Below are 12,785 nucleotides of genomic sequence, written 5' to 3'. Positions count from 1 at the left end.
CACACACACAAAAATGTACCAAAAAAATTCTTTTCTGATTCAGAAAAATTAAATAAATAACCAAACTTTTGTGACCTAATCTCAATTTTCTAACAAGAACATCAAAAACCAAAAAACAAACACCAAACAAAGAGAATATGACTACCTTTTACTTATGAATGAGTCATCTTCAAAATAACATGACCCTTCCCAATTCAGAATTAATAAGTGAAATCTTCTTCAAGGTTAGGTATCCCTTATAACTTTCAATTGAAAAGAAAAATTATAACTCTAAATATAACTATGTATGAGAAGATAGAACAAAAATAAGCAAAAGAGATCTAGGACACGTCCTTGTTTGCTCTCAAATACACATTCATTTGTAGATATAACTTTCAACGATTTGTTCATGTTCCAAGCAGTTAAAAGCTTCGCTCCAATTACATCTTTTATTCGATTCCATTTCTCTTGTGTGTTATCCTTGTCTGGGTTTTTGGTTTTGTCTCCATAAAATAACAACAAAAATCCACACAGAAATATCCTCAAACAACTCCAATTACGACGCGACACACGACCTTCCTCCACAAGACATTATCTAACCCCCCAAAAAAAAGTAGAAAAAAAACCATCACCCACAAGAGGAATCAAACCTATAGATAGATCCTTTTACTATTACACAGAAGCTACACAGAAGTCGTATCTTTTATAACTCATCATTCTGACCTTACTTTTTTTTATTTTTTCAATTTTTTTTTGTTGTTACTTCCCATTTCATTGAATGCGTAACAATCTATAACGTCACCATGAACTTCAACCCTCCTCCAAGGACATCACCATCGTCGCCATTCACAATCACATACATCACCCACTCTCGAGTAAAAACATTTTTAATTGTTTTCGTAGGAAGTGGAAAAGTAAAACAGAAAAAAATCAAAGACGTCACTCATTTTCTCACACTTGCACACGACAATCTCGAGATTCTTTTTCACGCACACTTTGTATGAATGTGCGACCTTGGAATAATTCTCTCTCAAATAAAAATTCAAAAAAAATAGAAAAAACTAAACACACACGCAACTCACAGATACTTTTTTTTTTCATCCGTCGAACATCGAACGAGAAATTGCGTACGTATATGCGGGTTACTACATCTCCGCACCTAATTAAATCAAGAAAAATTCGAAATTGGCACGAATTTTTTCGTCGAGTTTTTTCACTATCAGGAGGCGTGAATAAAGAAAAATAGACAAAAAATATTCCCACGCACTTTTTTTGTATCTTTGTATCTCTTTTTTTTTATCTTTTTTTTAAGTGAAAAAAAAATTCAAAAAAAGCTTTTTTTGTAAATAATTTTTTGTTTTTTTTTTTTCAAGTTGAGGGATTTATTAACCTTATCCTTGTCGCTATTAGCGGCCATTTTTTTCGATGCCAAAATTGCCGCCACGGTTTTTCGATTTCCGTTTGCCGTTGAACTTGATGCTGACGATGATGATTTGGAATTTAGATCGCGATTCATTGTTGTCGTGACACCGGTCGGTGGTAATTTCGGACTTTTTTGAAAAAACCCGCGATCGGGTGTTTTCAATTCTATCGACGAAGTCAGTTTGACTAAATTGGAAAAGTTTTTCAAAAAAAAAATTTTATTTTTTTATTCAATTTTTTTCGAGATCGTTTATTTTTTTTTTTTTAATTTTTGAATTTCTAATTTTTTTTTTTTTTTGGTGTTCTACTATATAAAATAGAGCCACCTACCTTCCGGGAATCCTGACCTCAACTGCTGAAACCACTGCCTTTGTACCGGTTCGGATGCCTAATAAAGTAGATAGTTTTTTTTTTCTTTTTTTTTTTTTTTTTTTTTTTTTTGTATTTTCAGATGCAGCCACCGCAATTAATGACAGTGCCAAGTTAGTTTCCCTGCAGTATCCGCATCCCCTCAGCAAGCAGCAAGCAGCGGGAGACATAAAGTATCTCTCTGAATAAAATAGTGTAACTTGGCAATTTGCGCTGCTATAGTTGCTGGTCTAGTGACATAACGAGCCGTTTATAGATCACACGCGGAGTGTATAGTGGCACATATACCGACCGACAAGAGATCATGATGCTTGCCGCTCTAGGTTTTCTAGCTTGATGGTCGTGGACCATAGAGTAGATATCTATACAATTTGCTTTGTACTAAGTGACCATAAAGCCTATACCTCTCATTGAACATGTTTATTTCCATGATGACTGACTTTTTTTTTTTTACTGTTTTTTCTTCTTTTTGCTTTTTAGTTTTTATGATCTTCCTGGAAGTAGTTTTAAGGGGTTTGGGGGATGTTCAGTCAAAATTAGGGTGGGTTGGATAACTATTATCGAAAATTGGACACAAGCTATGCTAGATTAGCAATAATGTTGGCCTTAATTTTTGAATTTCTGACCTATTCTGGGGCTTAAACTAAATCCGTGCTACTTCTCGGTGCGCTAAAAGCTATCAAGTTGTCCCTAATTGAATATTTTAATAAGGAATTTGTCATAGACGGTTGTAACGTGTTGCTGAATTCGTATAGTTCACTCAAAAATTGAACAAACCTGCTCAAAATTTGGTTAAAAAATGTTAGTAAAATAAAATTCCATATATTTTTACATTTCGCATAATATAGTTCACACTGTGTCTTACAATTCCAAAATGTTGTAAAAGTACCTTAAAAAAAATAATTTTCCAAAATGGTATTACCTCAATTATTCAGTGTTTATTCAAAGAATGATAAGGAGTTAAAAATTATCGATAACCACTTTTATCGATTTGAATTTTCTGTTTATGCATGGAGAGGGGTACTCCAGCTTCAAAGAGAAATTTCACTTAAAAACAACGAGAATAAATTGTATTTGGAAAATCATTGATATCAGTTGAAAACTATCGATAATGTCAGTTTTTGCTGATGATCGATACCTCCATCGATTTTTTTAACCCTTTATTAGGTAATGTTAGCAATTTTCTGTATTATACATGTTTTTTATTATAACGATATTTTATTTAAAAAATGGTTATAATTTGTTATATTGTAAGTATCGATAACAATATTTTGATGTTGTTTTGTCTAACTTCTTTGCCTAAGGTAATATTATATCTGGATTTCATATATGTTTTTTTTTTTCTTTTTTTTTAATAAAATATCGATATTTTACTGAAATAATCGATTTTTTTTGTCGATTTTATAACTATCGATAACAATATCTTCAAACATATTTTCCTATCTTTGCTGAGAAATAAGGGAATCCCTCTGGACGACACCTTTTTCAATATTTTTTTATGAAAAACTGAAAGCACTTATTGATATTTGGAAAAAGACAAGATATTACTGACATTATTAAGTATTGAAAAAAATTTTTTTGAAATGAAAAAATTACAAAATGGCGGCTCTGGAGAATTTCAAAGTTGACGCCTCTAGTTTACGCCGTGCAATGCACAGGTCCAGGAAATCATCTTAAATCAAAAAGGGAATTTTTTTCCGTTAGATGATATTAGTACGCATAGCATGAACCTAAATTTATTTTTTTTAAATGAAAAATAAAAATTAGAAATCAAAAAAACGAAAAAAACCATGTTTTTTTTTACAAAGAAGTAGTTAAAAAAAATATTTACTGTACAAATTTTATTCAACTTTTAGGTTCATGTTGTGGCCAATAAGGAGTAATTTGCTTCAAATTTCAAGTCGATAGCTTCATTAGTTTTTGAGTTACATTGCACGGCGCGGAAAAAAACTAGTTTCGAAAAAAATGCGTTTAAAGTTTTCGTTTTCGTACTATGGTAGGTTCGGAGCGCATTGGTTTCGGCACTATCTAGGCACTTTTGAGGCTTCATTTAAGGCTAAGACCACTGAAAATAGTTTCTTCGGTTGATAAATAAATTTATTACGCAAAAAAAAAATGATGCAAAAATAAAAAATTCCAGAGGGATTTCCCCCCATAAGTAACTTTGACTAAGTTATTTCCATATATCGATAACGGTTTTGATCAATATTTTAAATCGTTTTTTTTTTTTTTTTTTTGTGTTTGAATATCTGTTTTTCTTTTATTTTTAAAATCAAATATAGAATCCCTTAGAAACTATAGCGCTACTAAGAAAAACTAAAGCAAATTGATTCTAGCTAAAAAAAAAAAAAAAAAAAAAAAACAAAAAATAAAAGCAAAATAAGTAACGAAAACTCACTGACCTATAAGCAAATAAAAATGTACAAAACAATTTATTTAGTTTGTTTTAAATTAGCATGATTTTCAATTGAAAAATTACATTGTTTTAGATGTTTTTTTTTTTTTGTTTTTAGTTGTACTTTGTTCGAAACGTGTGAGATAGTATAAATTTGTCACTTAATTTATAAAAAACTAAGTACTCTTTTGTTTATGCAAATGATGTTGATGATCATCATCAACAACAATATCACACGCTACACGGGATGCCCCGTTTTAGAAACGATACAGAGATGATCGCTTCTGTGATTGATAAAAATCCTTGAATTAAATTATCATAATACTCGTTAACACTAAATATGAACAACAATTTAATTTCATTTTTTTTTTTGACAATTATAGTTGATATAGTTGATTTTTTTTAAGAGGAATGGTTCATGGGATATTTTTAAGTATTTTTTTTCATAACTCTAGGGTCTTTTAAGCCAGTAACATCGTAAGCACAATTATTTTCGATAGTTTTTAGTCATTTTGCATATTATATATATAAAAATATGTGTTCTGTTTGAAAATTAGGTAAAATAAGAAGTCACACCCGTAACAAAACTAGATTTCATTCAAAATTACATCGAGTATATTTTCACATGTTATTATAAAAACCACCTTACTAACCTTGTAGATTAAACAAATAGAATTTTATTTTTCTGAATAATGAGTGAATAATTCCTAAAAGTAAAATTTTCACACCCGTTAACCGTCACACACCCAAAATAAAAAAAAAAGCGTTGGATTTGAAAAATTAATAAATTCCATTAGCTATGATTAAGTAAAACTAAAAAAATTATAGACTTTCTTATAAGGGAGTGAAATCCTTTTTGCTTGAATTAATTTTAGGGATACCGCATGGATGGGTACTCGGCCCAATATTATTTAACATTTATTTATCTAATTTTCTTTCAATACCCAAATAAAACTTTTATATATCAATGCAACCGGATAATTCTTTTATAAATGGTAGAGAAAACATTGTTTTGTCTCAACTGTTCTATTATACAGGGTCTCCCGTATTAATGTAAGACAAAATTAAAGTGGTAATTCTTAGGTATATTCTTTAGTCCTAAAGGCTAAGAATAAAAACAATAAAACAATTTCAAACGCTGTACCAGCTCTGGTGAAGAAGCAACCAGAGAAAAAGCTAAAAACCATTGTTATTTAATGTGGGGACAGTTAATATACATTGTTGTTAACAAAATTTCATACTTTTTTTAAAATATCGTTGATGGAAAATTTATTTTTCGGTAAGAAACGCTGCTTGCTATATAGAAGTGACATCGGGTAAAAATCCGCTTTATATAAAATGAAGCGCTACAGTCGCTACAAAAAATCTCAGAATAGGACTATTTGGTCCTAATAATAATAATAACCAAGACTATAATAAAAATACTATTCATACTTGATATTGTATTGCCTATTTTATTTGTTAATTTTTTTTTTTTTTTTTTGGTTTTGTATGAAAGGATTTTGTATTTTTGTTTTTAGGTATTTATTAACACTGACAACAAAAAGATGAAAATTTTGTTCAATTTTTGAGTGCAAGTGTGTATTTAATTTCGATTAGGGTGTGTAAGTATCCAGGCCAAAGCTGTAATTTACATTATTTGCACGTTATACTAATACGTACACTGTGGCGTATACGTACTATTTTTTTACTGGCTTTTTTTATTTTACGAAAAGCCCCATTTTCTCTGGGATTTTTTTTAGTACATTAGATTGCTGAAAAAATAAATGTGTAGTGCTTGAGAAACTATCGGTGTCAATTCTTTATATTATTTAATGCAAAAAGGCATTTTGGATAAAATGGAAACTATTTAGAAGTGATTATTGTAACAATTTTCTTTAAAAAAAAAAAAACAAGAGTTGATTGAATAACATATTTCGATGTAACCATTACAATAATTCAGTTTCAAAATAAAAATGTATTACATAAACAAATTTCTTGAAAATTTTTTTCAGCTAAAAATAAAATGAGTTCTTGATTTATATCAACATTATGAAAAAAGTTTATAAATTATAAAATTAGAACTAAATTATTATATAACTGGTATATAGCATTTTTTTTATAGGATTATTCGTCAACTCAAGCTGATCACTCACAAAGCAGACTCAAAACAATTAATTTGTTATTTACTAACCGCAAATATCTACAAAATAAAAAAGTAAGTTACATGAATGAATAAAAATTACATTGTCTACTGTTTCAGAAAACAAACGAGTACGCAGTTTGTAAGCTTACTCTGCTAATAGCATACGGAAATGCAATAAACTAAAATCACTTGTATAAACTTTAATTGAACTGTTGTGATCAATACAATGAATAAAAATAAAATAATAGAAAGCATTCATCAATGGCACTTATAGGGTTTTTTTTTACAACGCGATCAATCAAGTGGAACACATTAAGTAAACTCTTTCTATAAATTGTAACCTTCAAAATAATGGACTTGATTTGTTTTAAATTAAATAAACTTTCATTTCTTTTTTAGGTAAGTAGTTACAAAACAATTTATAAGCCCATTCTTTTATACTGAAATTTTCCTTTTTTCAGTCAAATTTTCAAACTTATTGTTTTTAAAATTTTTTGAAAAAAATTTCTGAAACAATTCGTCTTATAATAATTTCTAAATGTTTATCTTAAATTTGTACTTGCTGAGAGAAATTTTTTTACTTATTATTTTTACCAGACAAATATTTTCTTAATAAGAAAACTTATTACCAATATAATTTATCTTTCAAATTTTTTTTTTGAAAAATAAAAATAAAAATCTTCTCACGATTAATAACCACCCACTTAAAGCAAAAACAGAAGACACATTTAAAAACTTTTCATCGTGGGAAAAGATTTTTAAGTACCTATCTTAAAATTAATTTTAATATTTTTGGACCCAAAAAGCAAAAACGAAACCAAAAAATTATAATTTAAATGTCAAAGACAACGTCTGTCGAAATTCTTTGCCAAAAATATAAAAACACAAAATAAAATAAATAAAAAGAAAAAAAAAAAAAACGAAAAATTATAAAACAAAACAAAATAAAAAAAATAATTTGCGTCAAACAACAAACAAGTGCACAGTATCTTTAAGATCAAAATGCATCTAAATTTTGTTTCATCCTGCTTTGTATGTGCAATTAGTTTGTTTGGGGTGGGGTTGAGAGGTTAACGTAGACGCCATTCAGTAGGTAATAGATAATTGTGGTAAAAACGATCACAAATACTAATGCATTAATTAGACGCCAAGAGCTTGACTCGACGAAAACGGCGAAGACGTCGGCGTCGATCAACGCGACGCGACCATGAGTGCCAAAAATGAGACTCACAAAAAAGTGGTTGTTGCATGCCTTCCGTGTGCTGGCAACATGACTCGTCTCGCATAGTTTGTTGCAAACTATACCAAATACAAAAAAAAAAAACAACAACAACAAAAATAAATAAATAAAAATACTGTTTTTTTTTTTGTAGTCGGCTGACTACGATCATGCTTCTTGTGGATGATGCTCTTTTCCATCGTGCGAATATTTTTGGGGTTTATTTTTATTTATTTATTTTTTTTAAATTTATTTATATTTGGTTGTGTTTTTATTATTATTTTCTTTTCTTCTTTACGATATAAGAATCTTAATTAATTGAGTTGAGATATATTTGGGAACTCAAAAACTTTCCATTGATGACTGTTTTTTCGATGGTATCATCATCGATAGACTACTGCCAACATTTTTTAAATGCTCATCCTGTCGATCATCAATGAATTTAGTAAATAGAGTTCATAAGTGGTTTCTTTTTGTAGAGAATTTTTTACACTTGAAACGTCAAGATATTTCGAAGTAAAGAAAAAACGTGGGAGGTAGTAAAAAACTTGATATAAATAAATAAACAAAATAACAAATTAATTGCAATTGAGTTTAAAAATTTATTTTTATATCTACTTAAGCTAAGTTATTTATTTCAGAAACCATTTATTTAATATTCAAATAAAGGTATACAAAAACATAATTATAAATACAGTCCACTCCGTTTATATGAACTATTGAGTACTGTCTAACGTTAGTTTTAACAATTTGTTTTCACTTTCGATAAAGGTTCTTAAGCGTTCCGAAATACTAAAAATCTATATTAAAAATAACAACTAGTTAATTGTTAACAAAAGTACTTGTTTTATTATTAAATTAGCAATTCTTATTTGGCTTTGTAGTAGTTTTTATGATTTATTTGTAAGGGACACTGGGGTGTATGTGTAACTTTTGTTTTTATTTTGAAAAATCGTAAAAGTTAATAAATCTTAAGGGGTTATATCTAGTTGTAAGTGCAAAAAACCTTCTTTTTTGTGAATTTTTTGTGAAGAGGCATTTAATTATATGAACATAAAAAATACATATTCATATAGCAAATTTAATGTATTAAAAGAATTCGCCATGTATTTCAAAAAATATTGGGTTCCGTTATTTTTGTAGTAGATCTGCTAGACGACCTCCAAAAAAAGGTGTTGGCGGTGAGCAAGATATCTCTGATCCAAGTCACTTAAAATTTAAAAAAAAACCAAAAGATTCAATTTCAAGATAGACGAATGCAGGCAATAAACGAAGGAATAGTCAAAATTTGATTTTTGACAAAATGGCGGCTTCCCAAAGAAAAAATCGTTTTTTTTCACGAAAATTTACACTTTATAAATGAAACATTTTTACCAAATTTCATTGGTGTAACAATTTTTTCCTAGTTTTTGTGGTACTAATTCCGAATTTCATCATTTTATAAAAAAAAACACCCTTTCACTCAAGATAATTTTGTACACTTTATAGATTCTTAATTCTTATACCAACCAAAACATTTACACCAAGTTTTAAAAATTAATAAAATTTAAGTGAGCTGTTATGATACCTTCCTTACACACAATTTAACCCATCAAAAAAACACCCTTTCACCAAAAATAATTTCAAGAACTTTATGAATCCTTTGTCTCTGCTTTATCTAAAACCTTCATCCCGAATTTCATCAGTGTAGCATGTTTTTTGTACATGGGTTTCGGTTATATTTTACTTGTTGAAGTTAAAAAACAAGCACCCTTGTTTTTAATCGGTAATAACTTTTCTTAGAGCAATCATATTGACTTTATTTGAATGCCATTAGATTCAGCATACAAAAAATACCTTGAAAACATGTGTCATATGATGATATTCGACAAACAATTTTTTTCAGTATATTTTTGACCTTCACCCCCTCCCTCTTGTCCGCGAAAAAACACCCTTCCACCCAACTTTTTTGTATAGACTTTTTATGTTATTGGTTCTTATCCTAAAAGCAAACTTTTTGCCAAGTTTCATGAGTGTAACAATTTTTTTTTCTTTTAAATGCCTAAGGATTCCGATATCTGAAAAAGATTCAGTTTTTGTATTTCCAAAATGTTTAAAATAAACTTCTTCTCAAGTATTTTATTTACCCTAGACTCAGGGTGATGCAAAGGAAATACAATATTTTTTTCAAGGAAAAATCATCTTTATTATAAATTAAAAAAATAAAATGTCAGGTCAGCATCAGATCACTCATTTTTTCCCTTGTCGAAAAGCTCCTTAGAAAATTAAACCCAATTACGTAAAAAAAAATAAAATACCTAAATGAAAAAAGAAATTATTTTAGAATTAGTCAAAAAATATCATATTTGTCTTCAAAATTGCGAAAACATCTTTTTAAATGATTTTGACTTCCAAATGAAATATGCGATTTGTCTTGTTTTATTTCAAAAAACAAAATAAAAAACAACAACATATTTAATAAATTTTTTCAAAAATTTTCAAAAAATTGGTATACCATGGTGTCCATTCAAACAAAATTTCAAGAAAATTTATCGACCCGTTTTCAAACATTTATTTTTCCAAAAATAATATTTGAAAATCTTTATCAAAGGCTTAGACAAAAAAAAGTCAATGGAATCATAGTTTCCATGATAGTGAGAAATCAAATTATAGGACTAGTTCCGTTGAAACGGTTCCGCTTTTTTTTAATTTTAAAACTATTACCCTACTTGTGATACAAAAAAAAAAACATCCATTTTTTTACATCCTTTGAAAAATAAAATACAGGAATCGGTTGCACAAACTTGTTCTTAGAGTTCAATTTACTTGAATTTGTATAACTTATAAGCTTATATTATACAAAAAAAAAAAAAAAACTTCGTTTTCAAAAGCAAAATAACGTTTGAATTTGAGATCAAAAGAATGTATGGGACTTTTTTTTTATTAAAATGCAATTTAAGATAAAAATCAAAATTGTTACAAAAAAATTATTTCTATAAATATAATTTTGAAAAAAAAAAAAATTAATAAAGTTTGTGTGACTTTGTTTGAAGATTAATTTTTTAAATCAGCACATAAAACCGAAACTTCAAAAAGTCAATGTCCAAATGTTCAAAACTTTGTTCTTTGAAAAAAAAACAATTTTTTTTAAATCTAAAAATTAATTTTTCTTTTAACTAATATAAATGTTTTTTTTTTATAACATATAAAATGCATGACTAGAAATAAAAAGAAAATAAAAAGAAAGGTAGGCCTAAAAACTCCTGGTACAAGCAAATGCAAAAACACCAGCATTCAGTTGGCCTCAGAAACGGAACAATACAAAACCGGGAGGCTTGCCGCCGATTTCTGAGGTCAACCCGGCGAACCCCACAGGCGGATCACTAGTGTGAAGCAGTAACGTGGGAAGGTTATGATCCCCTCGACATCGAGATCATAACAGCGCCGAGAAAAAAGGAAGAAAAAGATAAAATGCATGACTAGATTGCAAGAGCTTTTATTAAAAAAATATGTATATTGTATATACATAAATCGTTCATAAAAGGAAAAAAAAATGTATGCAATAGGATGCGATTTTTTTATTTCCTTAAAATAGCATTTATGTACTAAGTATAAGGCTAGGCGCACACATGCGATTTTCAGTCGTTGCTACTAAAAAATCGCAGTCGCAACATAAAATTACCGTGCACACACTTGCGACTAAAAAATCGCGCGACTATTTTTTATTGCAAGAAAAAACATTATGTTTGGTCGAAAAAGAGTTGACCGTTTTTCGATAAAATGCATCATCTCAAGATCAAAAGAGCCAGGAGATACTCACTGTTCAAATCTAATGGTCAAATGACCTCAAAGAAAACAATCACGAAATCCGTTCGTAATGGAATATTTCATACAAATGGTATCTACGATCGGATTTTATGATAAGGTGAATTCATGGAACAAATGTAAGCTCTGGTAAAAGTGGTAAAGTGATACAAGTCTCAAAATTTGGTAAGGGTTTGACAGCTTGTTTACCAGATTAGAAATAGAAATAGATTCTCTGCAATGTGTATGTTTGTTTCTTATTTTAGGCCCTACGAGTACCATTATTTCACCAAAGCATTGTATACTCATTCTATAGTACTGGGTAAATTTCTGAGGGTTTTCTCTTTTATGAATTCTATGGAATTGTCCTTTTAAATTTCCTATGGTTTATAACTATCCACTATACAACACTTTCTAGTATATCCATTATTGTACTTAAAATAATTGTTCCAAGGGTCGCACGTGCGGGCAGGTGCATTATATACTTTATAATATATCCTTATGTGCAGCAAAAAAAATCGCGAAAAATAGAACCGGATCCATTTTTTTAAACTTTGCGATTTTAAAATCGCAAGTCTGTGCGCTCTCATTTAAAATATTGTGTTTCATTTCTTGCGTCTAAAAAATCGAGTGGTTGAAAATCGCATGTGTGCGCATGATTTGGCCTCTTTGCGACTGCTACTTTTTAGTCGTTTTCAGTTTAGTCGCAAGTGTGTGCACATGCACAACTATACTGATCCATTTGTTCCATTTTAATTTGCGACAGTCGCGTCGCCAAAAAAATGGGACATTTTTCAATTTTTAAATCGCGGCTATTTTTTAGAAGCATGTGTGTTCACCGGCATTGAAATCCGTGTGATCCATTTTTGCGACTGAATAATCGCACGACTGAAATCGCATGTGTGCGCCTAGCCTAAGTCTGAATTTTTTTTACTATTTAACAAGAATTGTAATATTTATAAAATAAATCATCCGCTTAAAATAAACAAATATTTATAGTGGGGCGGCTTAGCAACAAAATCGTGCACTTTGTGATAAAAGCATGAAATTTACATCATTTATAGTACTCAATATAAGAGTTATTTTGAGATATTGGGCCACCTTGTATTCCATCTGGAAGGGTAGATAAAAGAGATTTTTTTTTGTGTTGCACTTGCCTTATTGCATATCATAGTAAAAGTAATAAAATATTTTTATTTATATGATCCATGATTCTTAGGTATTTTTTAACGCCTGATCGAATAAAATTAATACCAAAATTTCTCGACCATCATGTAAAAAGTTATCGGACTCTTTATGAATAGTCTTTTATTTAAAGAGCAAAAATCAGAATATTACCAATTGCTCTTTGAAAAAAAGTGGTAGGCTGATAAAATTTTGTAAGGCCGTTTCATATACCAAAGAAAAAAATTATAAAATATGACCAACAAAATATTTCGGGTTAAAGGGTGTTTTTTTTAAGTGGAAAAGAACACTTTTGAAATGGTACCATT

At 29.1% G+C, this 12,785-nt stretch overlaps 1 protein-coding gene across 3 annotated transcripts in view; it reads right to left on the bottom strand.

Annotated features, from left to right (window-relative positions):
- LOC129908532 (proton-coupled amino acid transporter-like protein CG1139) overlaps positions 1-12,785 on the bottom strand; it is a 73,909-nt gene that overhangs the window by 13,039 nt on the left and 48,085 nt on the right. The window contains exons 1-2 of one of the 3 annotated variants that reach the window (XM_055985107.1): positions 1,732-1,787; positions 1,370-1,587 (exon numbers count right to left, since the gene is read on the bottom strand). The exons of the other annotated variants lie outside the window; for them this stretch is intronic. Of the exons in view, the coding sequence (XP_055841082.1) occupies positions 1,370-1,495 (126 nt within the window). The 5' untranslated portion in view covers positions 1,496-1,587; positions 1,732-1,787. Of the gene's footprint in view, positions 1-1,369; positions 1,588-1,731; positions 1,788-12,785 lie in introns of those variants that run through there. 3 annotated transcript variants of the gene reach the window in all.

This window comes from Episyrphus balteatus, chromosome 2 (assembly GCF_945859705.1).
Source record: "Episyrphus balteatus chromosome 2, idEpiBalt1.1, whole genome shotgun sequence".
NCBI classification, from domain to species: Eukaryota; Metazoa; Arthropoda; class Insecta; order Diptera; family Syrphidae; genus Episyrphus; species Episyrphus balteatus.
This window is presented reverse-complemented; position numbering and strand designations above follow the sequence as displayed.